The sequence below is a fragment of the Phasianus colchicus genome, chromosome 3, assembly GCF_987193195.1.
Source record: "Phasianus colchicus chromosome 3, bPhaCol1.hap1.1, whole genome shotgun sequence".
Lineage (NCBI taxonomy): Eukaryota > Metazoa > Chordata > Aves > Galliformes > Phasianidae > Phasianus > Phasianus colchicus.
Genome location: NC_143438.1, coordinates 661,167 through 680,370, shown reverse-complemented (window position 1 = coordinate 680,370; position 19,204 = coordinate 661,167). Strand labels below are relative to the sequence as shown.

Below are 19,204 nucleotides of genomic sequence, written 5' to 3'. Positions count from 1 at the left end.
TACTGATTTTCCCCCCTCTCCTCTAGAAACCTCCTCCATGGTGCAAGTAGGCCACACCACTTTGGTCCTGTCTATACCTCCCAAGGGCACTTATGGATCCCCAGTGCAAGGTCTGCAAGGGAAGGGAGCACAAAATTGTTCAGCAACCCATTTGGGGTGCCTCATTGATGAGAGGGAACTTGCTGTAGGATTAGATTTCTCATGCCAACTGTAAATTTAACTAGTCCTTCCTGTAAATGACCTCTTTCATCCTTAGTTCCCTTGTATATGTTTGTCAGCTATTATCCATTGTCCGTATTATCCCACATTACTATTCCTTATTATTCCATTCTGAGCAGGCACACCTCTTTCATTTGCCATGTAAGCTTACACACAGCAACTAGCCATTGTGATAGCATCTGGTTCTCATTGCCATATCTAATGGCAATGTAATCCTTGCTGCATGGCTGGGTGGGATGTGATGGAGCTAGCTTTGACATCTCAGTGCTATTAACCATAACACCTTCTGTCTCCATGTTCCATAGTCTTAATAACCATAGAGCGACACTTTCTCTCAGTTTTGTTTAAATCTTTGTACTAGATCCATTAATTCAGCCGCTGTATATGGGTGAGCCAGAGTATGTATTGCTATTTCAGCAGGTGGCCATCCCTCAGGTGGTACACCTGCTGGTCTTCCCTGGAAAGTTTTAGTTTTTTGAGTCAGTATGTGTCACATTTCTAGGTGGTTCCAGTTGTACTAGAGCCTCAAGTTTTGTCACCTTTGTCAATTTTTGTGAGATTATATTAATAGCTTCCAATTCACCAGAAGTATTTTCAATTTCTTTCTTGTTTTTTCATCCAGTTATATTACAAGGATCCTACTGCTCCAGATTCGAACCATCTTTTAAGACTGTGAGTCATATTTTCTTCAATGGTAGATTCCTACCAGTAGCTAGATTCCTACCTAGATAGAGCACCAGGTACTTTATCACCAGTTCAAACCATGACTTAACAGTTCCTCTACAGTAACCTTTACAACCAAGTTTTTCAGTCCACACTGATAATTTCTGATTGTTGGCAAACTGCATTTAAATTAGAAAGTTTAATGAAAGAAAAATAACACCATAAATCGATTCAGTAGTTTCGCTTTGCTTATCTGTAGCAATGCCCTTATCGTTTTTCACTGCAGTGTGTGAATGTTATTTTGTTATCTATTCTGTTTTCATAAACCACTTTTTTTTTTTTAATTAATTTCATTATGAGAGTTTTTCACTAATTATAACTTCTGTGGCATTCTTAGAATCCCCATTTCAATGTTAATTCTTTCATAGTATAAGAAACTTCAACTGCTATATGGAGAAGAGTCTCGGACTCTTGCTTAGCTGTCTTTTGTCAGTGTCAGTGTTTTGGAATTGTGAAAAAACTCCATGTTCTATCCCATATGCTCTGACATTTTAGTAGGAGTGAATGATCATTTAGAAAAAAATGAACTTGCGGGGTAGAAATTTCCTGATTGGTGGTACTTGAATACAAATCACTCTTTTTTAAAAATCATGGAAAATAGACCAATGTGAGAGCATCAGTAAGAGTGTCTTTGTGCTGTCCATAAGGGAAAGAGTTTTCCGAGGTGTCATTTTGAGCTTTTTGCTCAGAAGTTTGTTGTATATCTGATCTCTCATGTATGTGATCAGAAATTCACAAGTCTCTACAGCATCTTTTGCAAAGATCTTGATAAATATCTAGCTGTATTTCAACAAATGCAGGAATTTTCTGAAAATGTTTAACTGTCTTTCAGCTTTTTACTTATGTTAAATTCATGAAATACTTTTCTAGTGGTAAAATTCCTCTGCCTCCATTCTGTCTATTTCTTTTTCTTCCCTCTGTGCTAAATCTGCCTCTCTTTGGGGAAGATTCTTGGCTGATCATTAGAAGTGTGAGGAATGGCTCTCCTACAGGCAAGCAGTAAAACACAAAAAATATTGCTTAGCAGAAGGTCCCTTCTGAAGTCTGGATGTGGGAGTCGTATTTTGTTAGCACCTTGAGGCACGACAGTGTCTTAGCACAAGTTCCCTGTGGCTGCTCGCATCATTTCACGAATAAAGCATCTAGCAGAGTTTTTTCCTAAAGGCTTCTTCATTTGAAGTAATTAAAGTTTTTTTTTCTCCTGAAATTCAGTAGCCAGAAGGCTCTGAGTGTGCAGAGTGGCTTCTAGTGACATTATTCTTAAATTGAAGGGAAGAGGCCTATATTGCTACCAGACAAAACGTTGCATTTAAGAATATATACACCTTCTGAATATTATTGTGGCAGACAAATGGCTTGAAGACTGGCATGTGACAAGGGGACACCAATAAAAATGCATAATGGTATTTTATATATGTATGTATTGAATAGCTAGATGAGTATAGTATGACAGAAAGAAGCCACAAAGGCTTTTAGAAGAGTAAATGAGTGCTCTAAAACCAACTAGAATTCTTGTGACTGAATTAAAGACGCTACATAGGCTATCAGGGAGGTTCACACCTCCTTTGAGTAAAATCCTTTCTAAGCAACAATGAGAAAAGCTTTGTCAAAGGGTGCAGCTGTATGTAAGTAGAAAAGAAGGGAACTAACAGTTTTCAGAAGGAATGAGTTTGATCACTGACTGTCCCAGAGAAACACAAAGGAACTGTTGGTTTATTTGCAACCTTGAAAAGTAAGGAAGCAGCTCTCTGTGTTGCAGCAGGATTAAAATGATCCAGCTTTATCCAAAGATTGGGAGTTTTCTAAGACTGCTAAAAGACTATGGCTGAGATGAACAGTTTTTCTTAACTATATTTTTTTGCGTATAACTGGCTGTTGATGTAGTTGTGCACCTGTTATGTCTGTAAGTTATGCACGCAAGACTGCAAGATACAAATGCAGCAGCTAGGACAAGAAGTGGATGAGACTGGAAATTCCCATGTTGATGTAAATATCAAGAATAATCTGGAGTCATTGTATGGAGGAATTTACTCTTTTCTGCTTGCTGCCTCCGCCCGGAAGGACAGAAGGGTGGTTGTCATAGGTGACTCCCTGCTGAGAGGAACGGAAGGCCCTATATGTCGGCCTGACCCTACCCGTAGGGAGGTGTGCTGCCTCCCTGGGGCAAGGGTCAGGGACATTGCTAGGAAACTTCCTGGTCTGATTGGCCCTTCTGATTATTACCCATTATTGATAGTTCAGGCTGGCAGCGATGAAGTCGCTGAGAGAAGCCTGAGGTCTATCAAGGAAGACTTCAGGGGACTGGGGCGGGTAGTTGAAGGAACGGGTGTGCAGGTAGTTTTTTCTTCCCTACCTTCAGTGGCAGGGAAGGATACCGAGAGCATCCAAAAAACCCGCCTCATAAATAAATGGCTAAGAAGTTGGTGCAAGCACAGGAACTTCGGTTTTTTTGACCACGGGGCAATTTACTCTGCGCCTGGCATGATGGCTGCAGATGGAAGTAGCCTGTCTCCAAGGGGTAAGAGGATCCTAGCCCAGGAACTGGCAGGGCTCATTGAAAGGTGTTTAAACTAGGTATGAAGGGGGAAGGGGACAGAATGAGGGCCACTGGGGTTGAGCGGGTAGTTCGTGGCTCAAAATGGAGTTCGATGGGTGAAAAGGGTGGAGTTCAAAGGGATGGAGAGAGGCAGGGGGGTGCTGCTTCCCTAAAGTGTCTATACACTAATGCGCGCAGCATGGGAAATAAACAGGAAGAGTTGGAGATCTGTGTGCGGTCGCAAGGCCATGATCTCATTGCGATCACGGAGACGTGGTGGGACAGCTCGCATGACTGGAATGTTGTCATGGAGGGCTATGTGCTTTTTAGGAAAGATCGGCTGGTGAGGCGGGGTGGTGGAGTTGCTCTTTATGTGAGAGAGCAGCTAGAATGTATTGAACTCCACCTGGGGGAGGGTGATGTAGCAGTGGAGAGCTTGTGGGTGAGAATCAAGGGGCAGGCTGGTATGGGTGACACCGTTGTGGGTGTGTACTACAGGCCCCCTGATCAGGAGGAGGAGGTTGACGAGGCCTTCCACAAGCAACTGAAAGTAGCGTCGCAATCCCAGGCACTAGTGCTTATGGGGGACTTCAATTATCCAGATATTTGCTGGAAAAGCAACGTGGCCAGGCATGCGCGGTCCAGACGGTTCCTGCAATGTGTCGAAGACAACTTTCTGATGCAGATGGTGGAGGAACCAACGAGGGGAGGGGTGTTACTGGACCTTATTCTCACAAATAAGGACGGGTTTGTTAAGGAAGTAAAAGTTGGGGGTAGCTTGGGTTGTAGTGACCACGAGATGGTGAAGTTCAAGATCTTGAGTGGAAGGAGCAAAGCAAAAAGTAGGATTGCTACCCTGGACTTTAGGAGAGCCAACTTTGATCTCTTCCGGGACCTACTTGGAGCTATCCCGTGGGCTAGGGTGTTAGAAGGTAAGGGGGCCTGTGAGAGCTGGTTGGCATTTAAACAGCTCTTCTTCCAAGCCCAGGATCGGTGCGTCCCTGTGAGCAAGAAATCAGGAAAGGGTGGCAGGAGACCTGTGTGGATGAGCAAGGAGCTCATGCACAAACTCAAAGGGAAAAAGAAGGTCCATGAGATGTGGAAAAAGGGTCTGACCACTCGGGAAGAATATAGAAATGTTGTCAGGGCCTGCAGGGATGCGACGAGGAAGGCTAAAGCCCACCTGGAATTGAATCTAGCAAAGGTGGTAAAGGATAATAAAAAAGGTTTTTTTAAGTATGTTAACAGTAAAAGGAAGACTAGGGAGAATGTAGGTCCCCTACTAAGTGAGGGGGGTGTTCTGGTAACGGGGGATGCTGAGAAGGCGGAGATACTGAACGCCTTCTTTGCTTCTGTCTTCAGTGAAAAAGCTCCCCCTCGGGAATCCCAGGCCCTGGTGGTTAGTGAGAAGGTCTGGGGAATGGAAGACTTCCCTTTAGTCAGGGAAGAGGCGGTCCGAGAGCGCCTAGGCAACACCAATGTTCATAAATCCATGGGACCCGATGGGGTGCATCCACGGGTGCTGAGGGAGCTGGCAGAGGTGATTGCTGAACCGCTCTCTATCATCTTTGAGAGGTCTTGGAGAATGGGGGAGGTGCCTGAAGACTGGAGGATAGCCAATGTCACTCCGGTCTTCAAAAAGGGCAAGAAGGAAGATCCAGGTAATTACAGGCCAGTCAGCCTCACCTCTGTCCCTGGAAAGGTGATGGAACAGATTGTGCTGGATGCCATCTCCAGACAACTGGAAGAAAAGGAGGTTATTAGGAGTAGTCAGCACGGGTTCACCAGGGGGAGGTCGTGCTTGACCAACCTGGTAGCCTTCTATGATGTTGTCACTGGCTGGGTGGATGGGGGGAGAGCAGTGGATGTAGTCTACCTTGATTTCAGCAAGGCATTTGACACTGTCTCCCACGACATCCTTATAACGAAGCTGAGGAAGTGCGGGATAGATGAGTGGACAGTGAGGTGGGTTGAGAACTGGCTGACTGGCAGAGCACAGAGGGTTGTCATTGGCGGTGCAGAGTCTGGTTGGAGACCTGTAACCAGCGGTGTTCCCCAGGGGTCGGTGCTGGGACCGGTCCTGTTCAACATCTTCATCAATGACCTTGATGAGGGGGTAGTGGCCACCCTCAGCAAGTTTGCTGATGATACGAAGTTGGGAGGATTGGCTGACACGCCCGAAGGCTGTGCTGCTATTCAGCGAGACCTGGACAGGCTGGAGAGCTGGGCAGTAAGGAACCAGATGAAGTTTAACAAAAGCAAGTGTAGAGTCTTGCACCTAGGGAGGAATAATTCCATGCACCGGTACAGGTTGGGGGATGACCTGCTGGAGAGGAGCTCTGTGGAGAGGGACCTGGGTGTCCTGGTGGACGACAGGTTGGCCATGAGCCAGCAGTGTGCCCTTGTGGCCAAAAAGGCCAATGGCATTCTGGGGTGCATTAAAAGGAGCGTGGCCAGCAGGTCGAGGGAGGTTATCCTCCCCCTCTACTCTGCCCTGGTAAGGCCTCATCTGGAGTACTGTGTCCAGTTCTGGGCTCCCCAGTACAAAAAAGACAGGGATATCTTGGAAAGAGTCCAGCGGAGAGCCACAAAGATGGTGAAGGGCCTGGAGCATCTCCCCTATGAGGAAAGGCTAAGTGAACTGGGTCTGTTTAGCCTTGAGAAGAGAAGACTGAGAGGGGACCTGATCCAGGTCTATAAATATCTAAGGTGTGGGGGGCAAAGTGGCGAGGCCAGACTCTTTTCAGCAGTGTGCGGAGACAGGACAAGGGGAAATGGCCAGAAGCTGGAGCATAGGAAGTTCCGCACCAATGTGCGCAAGAACTTCTTTACGGTGAGGGTGACGGAGCACTGGAACAGGCTGCCCAGGGAGGTTGTGGAGTCCCCTTCTCTGGAGATATTCAAGACCCACCTGGACGCCTACCTGTGCAACCTGGTGTAGGGATCCTGCTTTGGCAGGGGGGTTGGACTCGATGATCTCTGGAGGTCCCTTCCAACCCCTACGATTCTGTGATTCTGTGATTCTGTGATTCTGTAGGTGGCTGAATTTGCTCAATCTGCAAAAGCTGCAAGAGAATTACATAATGAAAGAGAAATTTACACTAAAAATTGATGAAGCTGTGCAAGGGACCAACTTGTTCTACCTCTAAGAAAAAGCCAACAAAAGCTTCTTCAGTGTAGGTAGCCAGGTTTGGGGGCAAGTTATACTTTACTGCTGAATTCTTGCTTGTGGAAGTCTCTTTCCCATTAGTCCAAACTGTGCACAATTTTGTCAGTGGTTGGGTCAGAATGATAATTATCTTTGTTGAAAAGGGTAGATAGTTTAGGAGATAGGTGCCTCCTAATTAGTTAAGGGCTTTAAAGATAAGTGGTCTTAAAGTAAATTTGCTTTCAAAGGAATAGGCAGTAGAGTGCTCAGAGCACTGGCAAAGTGAGCTCCTGTCAGGTTTTCTTAGAGTAATGTGTGCTGCATATTTCGTCATTTCATCCATTGGCATGATATTTGACATCAGCAGTTCCAGCTTCTTAATAGCTTTTAAGGTAGTGGTTGTAAATTATTGCAGTTCAATTTTATTACTGTTTTGTATCTACTGAGGGCTGTGTCCTTTTTGCAGCTTTGCATTAGCTTAGTGAGCACCATTAAAATATTGATATTTGTTCTCATTTTGGTAGCATCAGTAGCATTTTATCATGCATCAACTGCAGTAGTTTGAAATGACAAGCATGTTCCCTTTTTCTAAAAGCAGGAGAAAAATTATTTTATATTTCTACCCTTCTGCAATCCATGACTTTGCTAAAAAAGAAAGAAAGAAACAAAAACCCTCATAACTGTTTTGTTCTGGGGACATCTAGCTCTTTACAGCAACAGAACAGATAAGAATCAGCAGCCTTTACAGGCCCCACTGGGAGCTCATGGAAGCATCAGCTTGGAAAATCAGCCTTTGAAGTTCCAGTGTGGATGCCTACAACCAGGACTCTGACTTCGAAACCACATCTTATTATATAGCAAGAGTCCTTGTAATGTGCAACTAAAGCTAAAATCTTCTGCATTTCCATAAGCTGAAGGGCTTAAATGAAACACATTTGAAATGCCATACATGATTCAGTAGCAGGAAGAAGTTTACAGCACCCATGTCTTATTTGGATTGTATCAGTGTAAGAACCTGTGATTTTGTTTTCTGAGAAGGGCACCACTAGATGATTAAGCGTAATAGAAGGAGATGGCAGCCTTTCTTAAGCTGCTGCTGAGGTCTTATTTTGTGAGGCAGCTGGAAATTGGCACTTTGAATGTATTGTTTTCTACCTTTCTGATATCCCTAAGAGTTCTGCATTCCGCTGGGGAATGGATTATTGGACCTAAATTAGAAACAACTGCAGAGATAGTCAAATCCTCCCCTGTTAGCAGAGGACATGGCAAAACTAGTATCAGCCAATGCTGCATCCAGGTGACACCAACAAGCAGGAGATTAAATGGTAGAGCTGTACTGATGGGCAGTCCTGCTAAGTGTGACCTTCAGTGTATGACAGTATTTTATAAATGAAAAGTCTGTCAGTAAAACCTTGCAAGGTAAAAGGTATCTAATGACATTCTGGAAGCTTCTTTATCTTGAAAAAAGATGAAACTTGAGAAGCAAGAAAATGAGAGGAGTTTCTTTGAGATAGATGGACTAAAATGCAGAGAAAAGAAGAGGAGGGAAAAATCCGTATTCTTACTAATAGGAGTCAACATTTATCTTACAGGAAAGTTGAAGTTTTGCCTTCTGATTCTGAACCAGCCTTTCGACAGAAGTCATTTTCATTGCCTGTGGAGCAAAGGTAAGAATAATTTACATATACGTATATATAATTTGCTAATTTACTTGGCTGCTACCCAGCTAATAAACTTAATGTCTGTTGAATTGCATTGTGGCAATATCCTCTAACTAGGGCAACCTTCCACTGAGGGTGTGGAGCAGCAGACTGTGTCCCTCGTTGCTGAATGCAGTGAGTGAGCTGATGCAAATTCTGTATTTGCATTTCTCTGTATTGCTTACATCAGTGGGAAGTTTATGTGCTGCTCTGTGAAAGGTTCTATAGCTTTTCAGAGGCATCTGAGGAATGATCGTTGTTTTGATGACAAAGTATAGTATATCAATGGTGCATTTAAATGTCTGGAAGCAAGCATTCTTTAAAGGTCATCAGTGAAAGATGTAACTTTTAATCAAAATAAAATGAAGTATATTGATATTATGTTGTAAAACGTGGGGATTTGTGTGCGTGCCAGAAATAATGCAAATCAAATGTCACTACCCTTTTGCTTAATGTGCAGTGCTAGTCATCATCTCTGGTATGATAGCTGCAGATTTACTGACATTGTGTGAGAAGAAATAAATCTTAAAAAAACTGGAGCTATTAATTTCTCCTGTGCAAAATTGTAGTCCTTCACAACTTTGTGTCAAACGACAGATTCCTCTAACTTGTTACCAGTCTGGAAACCTTGCAGATGGATTCCTTCTAACTAACTGGGGCAGATAGAGCTGTTTGATTTCACTGTAGGCAGGAAGGAATTGGAGTAAGATATGAAGTTAGGAGGATGTATTCATGCCATCTAATTCCAGCAAAGCCAAGTAGGTGCCTGTCTAGACACAGAAAGGAGAAAAGAAAGGAGAATTGCACAAGATGATTCAAAGCTTCTGAATGTGAGCTGTACCCCAGACGGGCTGTTCTTGACCTGCACTGTCCTCCAGAAATACTTAGTGAAGGGATAGTCATATGTATTTGAGGAATCTTCAAGGTGTGATTTTAGGTATTTTTTTTACTTGAGAGAATGCACTGAAATTACATATTCTGTATTAAATGCTGAAAGAAGGAAGAATGTTTTGACCTTATTAATTTGTCCCAGCTTCCCTCCCTTCCTGTTTTGAGGACTGAGGTTGGAAAACAGACAGCAAACTATACTAGTCATAGAATGGCAGTATTTCTGTGCTCTGCTTTGTTAAACCAGACTTTTTTTGTCTGTCCTCTGGAGTTTTAGATCTTCCTCTTGCCATCAAATTTGTGCAGAGTGTGGAGTGCTTCTTACTGTAACACTAATGGATTCTAAACCATAGTAATTCAGTGAGGGATTGGGATGAGAAGCTGAATAAAATTTGGTGGACTACAGAATGTCTTGCTTGAGTTTACTGCCATGCATTCCTGTCCTCTGAGCATATCTGCATTGGAAGTATACTGGTCATGCATATAGTTTTTCAGAGTGTCTGGAAAAGTTAGTAGCAGAAGTCATATTTAAGCTGATAGAAGTTTTGTTGGTAGGTTGTCTCAAGAGAGAGGTGAATATTTTCTGTCAAAGGAAAAATGAAAAGGGAAGATAGTAACATAGCGAACCTAAAACGTTTTTTGTTGAAGACATCTCAGCTTTAGTAACTAAGCCTCAACTTTGAATCCAGGGCAAGCTTCTGTTAATATTTGACTAGCAGATTACTGGAGGTGTCAGCAAACTTGTGCCTCCTGGACCTTGGTTCTTGAGGAGTCCCTGTAGAGAGACTGTTGTGGGACTAGGAGGCCTTGGGTATTTTAGTATACGAACTGAAAGGTGTTCTGAAGGAATGAAACGTCCTCAGGAACAGTGCTAGATCAGCAGCTTGAGGTCTCATAGAAATTCTAGTGTATGTAAGTAATGAGAAGGAAGCACTGGCTGTTGATCCAAAGATGCAGCTTCACAAATCAGGTAAAAAGAGAGAAAAGTGCAAGGGGAAAAAAAAACCAGAAAATTTTGACCAACTTTTTAAAGTTATTGCAATCTTGTTATACTGAGTACAGTATACTGAGGCAGAAGTGTTATCTTCAAGTAAGTTGCTTCTTCCTATCTAAATAAGTGTCCCTTATTTTTTTTTTTTCACTAGTTCTGTCACTTTAACATCAAGAAAAATGAAGGTGTGATGTGCCTTGAGGTTTTTCGGTGTTTTTTTTTTTTTTAAAGGAAAAAACTGTGTTGATAAAATGTGGGCTAAAATAATTCGAGGTGTAACTTTGCTTGACTTCAAGAAAAGTGGTTGCAGCTAATTAGCCTTTGTTTTTAACAGGTTTGTATGAAATCTATTTTTACAGACATACTTTGAAAAGTACTATTTCAATCTGTGCAAATGTGCATGAGCTTCCTGTCACAGAGTTATCTCTATATCTGTGTCTGTGACAGAGGACAGCAGGCTCACAGGCCTGGAAAAGAAGGAAAGAGAGAAAAAAACATTTACGGCTTACAGGCCAAGCTGGGCCACCTCGTGACTAATGAGACAGGGAACTCATGGGTCTGCACCCTGGGAGGGGGGAGAAGGGGAAAGGGAAGATGGTAGATGGGTCCAAAAACAGAGCAGTGGCAACAATCTGAGAAGGAATGCAATATATGATATAGGATCTTGGAATGCAATGTATGAAATACGATCTCGGAATGCAAGGTAATACAGTACAGCACAATACAATTGAAATTGAGGCCAACAAATAAAAAAATATATGAGGGAGAGAGTGTCCAAGACAGAGACCCTACTCGATAGACCACATGGGGACCACATGCTTCTCCACCGTGAACAAAGTGAGAGAGAGAGGCAGACTCATGACCTGCCAGGAGCTCCACCTTTCCTCCTCTGGGCATGATGTCCGCTGGGGAATGCCGCTCCTCCCCTCCCCGCTGAGAACCAAACACCCAAAAGAGGCAGTCCACAAGTCCACAGATCCAGAACATTAACTCTTCAACTCCCACTGCTTTACATGATGTTATTATGTGTAATACTGACAACAAAAAAATCACAAAACCACAACACTTCCTTTCCTGTGCTTCGTGAATGACGAATTCTTTGCTTACAGGAGATATTTAGTAGTTTTTACCGCTTTAACTGTAGAAGATGGCTTAGTGACAATAGTGGAGTAGTGCAAGATTACCATGATTATTATTTATTTTAATATTTATTAAAACAGTTGACCAGGCTACATCCTCTTACTTTTGTGCCAGATACAGTCATCAACTCCTAAAATTAGATAGTACTGTCCTAAAGGCAGGATAGATTAAATGTTGGAGAAGGATACTACACAAAAGCAGAGAGCAGAGTAAACTGGTAGAAAACACCCGTGGTTTACTGATGGGTTTATTCTGTCGGATGTAGTAGAGAAAGAGAAGACAGCATATCAGTAAAGGGGGAACAGAAGAAGGAAAACAGTCTCCTGGTAAGTGAAGCCGATATGAAGAAACTGAATGTAGGAAGATGAGATAAAGAGGACTGAGGGTAGAATGTGAATAAACAAACCTGGGAGCATCAGTCAAGTCCTTCAAATGTTCTCTGACTGTATTTATTAGTGTAGCCATTCTTAGTGATGGAAATTCTATGACTTTCCTCACAGTCCTTATCCTCACTGTGGAAAATATGTGGAAGACTGGGCTCTTATTAACTTGTCCCATGGAGGTGTGCATTTCTTGTGTCTAGGAGGTGCCTATAAGGAAGACTTGATTCAGTGAGGCCTTACCTTCATCCTGTCAAGTACCTGCTTGTGGCCAGTAGAGTGAAGGAGGTGATTGTCCCTCTACTCTGCCCTCATGAGGCCCCATGTGGAATACTGTGTCCTGTTCTAGGGACCTGAACTTTGGAAAGATAAGGAGGTTTTGGAGAGGGTTCAGAGGACGGCCACAAGGATGATCAGAGGGTGGCTGGAGCACCTCTTCTATGAAAATTGGCTGGGGGAACTTGGCTTGTTCAGTCTGGAAAAGAGAAGGCTCCAGGGAGAGCCTTCATTGTAGCCTTCCAAAATTTAAAAGATTATGATCAGGAGGGAAATCAACTTCTTACATGGGTAGATAGTGATAGGACAAGGGGGAATGGTTTTAAATTGAAGGAGGGAAGAGTTTAGATTAGATGTTAGGGGGAAGTTCTTCTGCAGAGAGGATGTAGAGATGCTGGAACAGGCTGCCTGGAGAGGTTGTGGATGCCCTGGCAGTGTTCAAGGTCCTGATGGATTGGACCCTGGGCAACTTGAGACTAGTGGCTGGCAGCCCTGCCTACTTTAGAGGGGTTGGAATTGGATGATCTTTGAGGTCCCTTCCAACCCATGCCATTCTGTGATTCTATTTCAGTAGCATTTGTAGATTCCATTTTATTTCCTTATTCCCTAAAAAATGGTAGGGGAAAAATATCTTGCTTACATTTGTTTGTAGTGCTACTTTGTAAGTGGTTCTAAATGTAAATATATCTTTAACTGAAATTACTTTGTTGAATACCTGATATTGTTTCTGTGTTAAGTTGGAAAATACTGAAGCCCATGTTAGTGGCTGAAAAAATAAGTTTTATGGAGAGTAAATGAAAGTTCCCAAGATTTTGAATCTGCTCTTAATTTTTTTTTTAATGAAAAAAAACAATTACTTATTCCAGGAATTTCATCATTGTTTCATCATTCATAATTGCAAGTTTATATGTGTGCTTCTTTATTTATTTATTTATTTATTTTTAATGTCTCCCTAGTAAAGTTCCATGTAAGGGGCAATATTACTACAATGTTAAGACTTCTTCTGTGTAAGATTTTGCTCAAGTTCAGGACCTGAATCTGTTTCTTGTTTCTGAAAGCACTGCCCTTAAAAGCTGTGGTACTCAAATGGTCCAGAGATGGCTGCATGTCCTCACTTGATGGCAAAATACTAGTTGGCTTTGTGCTGTGGAGTACTTCCCATTTTTGAAATGCTGACAGAGGTAACTGTAAAGAACAGAGTTATGCTTCGAAAAATGAAATTATTTCAATAATTGTAGTAATATGACAATGTTATACAGCAATCTGATGAAGTGCCCATCCATGTTGTATTTCCAGAAATAGCGGAGTGCTGTTAAATAGGATCTTCAGTTTTCTAGTGGGGAAAGATGTATTACAATAGTTTTTTTCCTTAGGTTTCATTTAACCTCTGGCTGAGTGTTCTTGTGTCTGTGGGCTTACTGCTAAATCCAGCTACAGAATTAAAATATTGATTAGTCTGATGTTGCTTAACTGAAGAACAAGGCTATTACACTTGTGCATTATGATAAGAAAACGTGTCCATGGTATTTTTCAATCTTTTCAACAGCTGTGACACATTAGCCACTGTGCCTTCCTTGAAAGAACGATCTTTTTCTGCTCATAAATGTTGTCTAAGAAAGTTTTAAATCAAACAGAATGTTAGCCATTGTCTTGCTCCAATTTATAGGAGGGAAAGGAGGTTCTTTGATATATGTATATCTGGCATGACTTTAAGAAGCAGTGGTTCAAATGTTGGTCCAACCAGTTTATTACAGTTCTTAATGGAGAAGGGGAGGACGACAACTATTATGAATTAGGGTGATGGGGAATGGAAGGAGGGCGATAAAAAAGATAGGAAAGAAGCAAGAATTGCATAAAGCAGGGATAGTCACCGCCAGGATCCAGCAGCAGTCCCACTGCACGCCATTTTGAAGGTCCGAGTCAAAAGCAGCAGGGGCAGAGCAGCAGCAGCATGGCCAGCCTTGGGCAGCAAGCAGGTAGCAGGAAGAAGTGGCAGGGTAAGTCCAGGAGGAAGCAGCAGGTCTCAGGTAGCAGGCCCAGGAGAGTCCGTCAGCATGCAGGCTTGTGAGGCTTCTGATATCAGACACCTTGTTTTTCTTCAGCATGCAGGTCTCAGGTTGTGAGGAATTTGTTGTCAGAAAACCTCTTCTTCTTCGTGAGGAATCTGTTGTCAGAAACATAATCTCATGGCTGTAGGTTCCCTTTTTATCCTCCTTCGTCTGCCAGCGTGGCATTCCTAGGTGCTTGGGTAAGAGCCATGTGCAGTACCCCCTGAGATGGCCATCTTCCTTGAGATAAGCCCACAGAAAAGGCTGCTTCCTGGCAGAGAAATCTGCGGTTTCTCTCTCTCTCATTGCCCCTGGCCTTGTCCACCTGTGTCCCTCAGACAAAGGGTTTCACAACCCTTGCCCAGGACTTGTTTGGACTTGTTCATCTGTGTACCAGCAAGCTTTGAGACAATGATGTAAAAGAATAATCTCTTACAGCCATTAATATTACAAAATGTCCCTGACTGCTTAGTGGGATAGAGTAACCAAATCCTTCTGGGGTAGGCTGACTGAATAATGACATGCACAATGCTTATTTAATATTGGATGAGTAGACAGGAAGGAGATAAGATTGTATGACTGTAATGTTTGTTGTTTTTTGAGTATTCCCCTAAACAGTCTCTTCCATGGACCATTGCTTTCAGTTAAGGAATTTGGGGTCTAGTTATGTCTCTATGCTGCTCTCCCAGCCACTTCTTTTATACCTAGAGATTTTACAACACTTTGTAGATTGTGGATATGGAAGAAGTAGAGAAAGAGGAAAATACTTTGCTCACCATAGAAATTTCAGCTCTTTATTTTTGGAAGTCTGTATTTTTAAGTAGCAGAGAGCAGACTTTTACAGCAGCAGTGAAATATACCCAAATTTAAACTTGCTGTAGGTCCTCTTCAGGTAATATTTTCTGACACTACATCTGTTGTGAGTGCTTATCCATAAATTGATTTTTTTTCAAATTACCATCTCTATCAGTACCTTTTTACAGCGAAGTTACTATTGGATTTTAAATAGTATCTTGACTATGAGGCATCTTTCCTGTCAAGGTCAGCCTACTGTTTTGTGAAAATCACAGAATCATAGGATGGCCTGGGTTCAAAAGGACCACAGTGATCATCTAGTTTCAACCCCCCTGCTATGTGCAGGGTCACCAGCCACCAGACGAGGCTGCCCAGAGCCACATCCAGCCTGGCCTAGAATGCCTCCAGGGATGGGGCATCCATAACCTCCTTAGGCAACCTGTTCCAGTGCCTCACCACCCTCTGGGTGAAAAACTTTTTCCTAATATCTAACCTAAACTTCCCCTATTCTCAGTTTAAGACCATTCCCCCTTGTCCTATCACTATCCACTCTCACAAACAACCATTCCCGCTCCTGTTTCTATGCTCCCTTCAAGTACTGGAAGGCCACGATGAGGTCTTCCCAGAGCCTTCTCTACTCCAAGCTAAACAAGCCCAGTTCCCTCAACCTTTCCTCATAGGAAAGGTGCTCCAGCCCTCTGATCATCTTAGTGGGCGTCCTCTGGACCCACTCCGAGAGCTCTGCTTCTTTCATGTGCTGGGGGCCCCAGGCCTGGAAGCAGTACTTCAGATGGGGTCTCACAAGAGCTGAGTAGATGGGGGACAATCACCTCCCTCTCCCTGCTAGCCAATTGTGTTTTAATGCAGCCCAGAACACAGTTGGCCTTCCAGGCTGCAAGCGCACACTGCTGGCTCATGTCCAGCTTCTTGTCTACCAGGACCCCCAAGTCCTTCTCTGCAGGGCTGCTCTCAAGGAGTTCTTCTCCCAGTCTGTATAAATACCTGGGATTGCCCCAACACAAGTGCATCATCTTGCACTTGGCCTTGCTGAACCTCATTAGGTTCACATGGACCCACTTCTCCAGCCTGTCCAGGTCCCTCTGTATGGCTTCCCTTCCCTTCAATGCATTGACTGCACCACTTGGCTTGGTGTCATCTGCAAACTTGATGAGGGTGCACTTGATGCCGTCATCTGTGTCATTGATGAAGATGTTGAAGAGTCCCAAGACCAACCCTTGAGGGACACCATTTGTAAATGGTCTTTAACCTGACATAGAACCACTGATCACAACCCTTTGGCTTCAACCAGCCAACCTGTTCTTTATCCACTGAACAGTTCATCCTTCAAATCCATACCTCTCCAATTTAGAGAGAAGGATGTGGTGAGGGACTATGTCAAAGGCTTTGCAGAAGTCCAGGTAGATGACATCTGTCACATTTCCCCTGTCCACTGTTACCATCAGTCCATCATAGAAGGCCACCAGATTGGTCAGGCACAATCTGCCCTTGGTGAAGCCATGCTGGCTGTCTCGGATCACTTTGTCGTCTCATATGTGCCTTAACATGATACCCAGGAGGATCTGCTCCATGATCTTTTCAGGTACAAAGGTGAGGCTCACCAGCCTGTAGTTCTGCAAGTCATCCTTTCCCCTTTCTTGAAAATGGGAGTGCTGTTTCCAAGCATATATTTAGGGAGGGAGTATATCAGCTAAGATTATTCACTTAGTCTTAATGCATATCTGAAATATATTCTATGTGAAAACATTTGTCTACTTGAAAGCCTTCTGACAGCGTTTTCAGTGAGTTCCAGACTTAGTACTTACATAGAATTAGAGTTGACTATTTGTCTGCAGCACTGCAGCTGCAGCATGTTTGCTGGAAATACAGAAACACCTGTTTCAAATCACCTCTTTGTCTTGTATGTACCTTAACATAGTTTCTAGGAGCATCTTGATTAGCATCATAATGCTGATATCCCAGCCGATATCTGGATGGTTGAAATCCCCCATCAGGACAAGAATCTGTGAGTGTGACACTTCCTGCAGCTGAAGCAAGAAGGCCACATCAACAGTCTCCCCCTGATCAGATGGCCTGTAGCAGACCCCAACCCTTTACTGGACTGATCCTTGATTTTAACACACAAGCTCTTGATCTAATCATGGCTGTTCTTCAGACACAGCTCTTCACAATCTATCTACTTCCTAACATAGAGGGCAGCTGCCCCTCCCCTCCTATCCTGTCTGTCCCTTCTGAAATTCCACAGTATTCCAATTGTGGGATTCATCCCACCATGTTTTCTTGATGGTAGTTAGGTCATACTTTTCTAATCGTGCCATGGTTTCTAACTCCTCCTGTTTATTTCCCATGCTGCGTGCATTAGAACAGAGATATTTCAGCTTAGCTATTGGCATCGTTGCCTTCTTGGAGGAGCCGTCCCTTACACTTCCAGGACAAGTCTGGGGTTTTCCCTTACTGCCTCCCAAGGTGACAGCATTCCCACGCTCTTCTCTGCCATCCAGTACAGCCCCTTCCTCCATCACATCTAGTCTAAAGCCCTGCTAACCAGCCAAGCCAGCTTGCTCTCTAAAATATTTGTGGGCCTTCTAGTCAGTCATCTCCCATCCGCTTTCATCATTCCCCTTTCTCAAGGCTGTGTCCTGAGCCGTAGTACCCAAAGCCCAGAGTACAACACCATTGGCAAAGCAATTCATTCAGCATGTCCGTCCTCCTCCTTTTGTGCGGATCCCCGTCACCAACTGAGAGGACAGAGGAGAACACAACTTGCGCTCCCGATCCCTTCAGAAGTCTTCCCAGAGCCCTGAAGTCCCTTTTGATCATCTGAGAGCTTCTTTTGCCTACCTCTTCATTTCCAGTGTGGAAAACTAGTAAAGGATAATAGACAGAGGGCTTGACCAGACAAGTGATGTTCCTAGCAACGTCTCTCAGCCAGGCTTCAGGCAGGCAACACACCTCACTGTGGGACAGGTCCGAGCAGCATATCAGGCCCTCAATTCCCTCAGAAGGTAGTCCCCTATTATGACAGCCCTTCTTTTTTTCCTGACTTACGTTGTAGCAATACGGGGAGCAGTCTGACTAGCCTTGGGCAACCTCTTCTGCGTGATAGACCTTCACCAACATCCACTCCCCCCGTCCCTCCAGCTCCAGAGTCTCATACCTGTTATGTAAGGGTGCCTGGAAAGGTGCGACAGGCTGAGAGGCAGTCAGCTTGCTGCCCTGAACAGGGACTTGTTTCCATCTCTCGCTGTCTCTGAGGGCATAGGATCCCGTCTGACTGAGCGAGTAGATGCTCTTCAAGCAACAGGGGGATCATCTCCCCCATGCCCTTCTTGTACAGATGGCAGAGTGCAACTTCACCAATCAATCTCCCTCTCACAATCCTGGATGCTCCTCAACCTTTCTACGTCCTTCTTTAGCTCCACCACCATTCTGAGCAGCTCATCCTGCTCATCCTGCTCATCCTGCTCACCTGCTCACACCACACAGGGTATCCCTGCTGCCCTCCTGTAGGGGAAGGGGTGCTGCTGACACTCCCAGCTCTGCCCACACATCAGAGCTGCCATGCTGCCGAGGGTGGGGGGAGCTGCCTCGCTCTCCCTCAGCTTCCTAGATGCATTTTTTTTGCTGCAATTTGGACCCTCTAAGAACAGTTCTTCATCATGAGCCTCCACTCCCAAACTGATCTGCTTGTCACCTGGTTACTTGAGCCTTGGGACAGTGGGGCCAGCACTGTAGTTGCTAGATAGTAGAGATGCTTGCCAGCTGGGTAGCATTGCTAGAGACTCAGCCATTGTCACAGGCATTAGTACATGCCAAGATGAGGCCTTCACTCTCTGGAAGTGGGTGCTACTAGCCATAAAAGAAAGATCCCCCTTCAAAGACGATCTGATGCCTGAGAAAAAGAAATGGACTGACATGGAAAAAGGCATCCCTTATTTGAGAGAATGCGCCGTGGTGGAAACATGACCATGCATTCATTCCTTATGATCCAAACCAAGAGCATGATCCTGAGAGAGTCAGATGTACACCAGATATGTGGTGTAAATTCACTAGAACTGCATCAGAAAGGTACCAGTACATTAGCAGCAATATATGGCAGAAGAAAAAAAAGACCCCTTTTAAATGAACTGATTAATAGATTTCAGGTCTTTGAGTTACATTTAACCCCTCTACGAGCTTGTGTTTCAGCTATTTCAAAGGTAGCTGAACAGAATGGAGAACAATCAAGAAAATATGATAGATGAACTGTCAACTATGCTTAATGCTGAATGGAAACAATGAATCCATGGTGGTATCAGATACATCCTGATGGGGATCAGGATTCCCAAAACAGCCTACTGGA

The 19,204-nt window shown here is 43.8% G+C and overlaps 1 protein-coding gene across 18 annotated transcripts in view; it reads left to right on the top strand.

Annotated features, from left to right (window-relative positions):
* TPK1 (thiamin pyrophosphokinase 1) overlaps positions 1 to 19,204 on the top strand; it is a 269,847-nt gene that overhangs the window by 42,177 nt on the left and 208,466 nt on the right. For all 18 annotated transcript variants that reach the window (XM_090136771.1, XM_090136770.1, XM_090136769.1 and 15 more), the window contains exon 2: positions 8,219 to 8,293. In XM_090136771.1, coding sequence (XP_089992897.1) covers positions 8,219 to 8,293 — 75 coding nt within the window. The remainder of the gene's footprint in view (positions 1 to 8,218; positions 8,294 to 19,204) is intronic.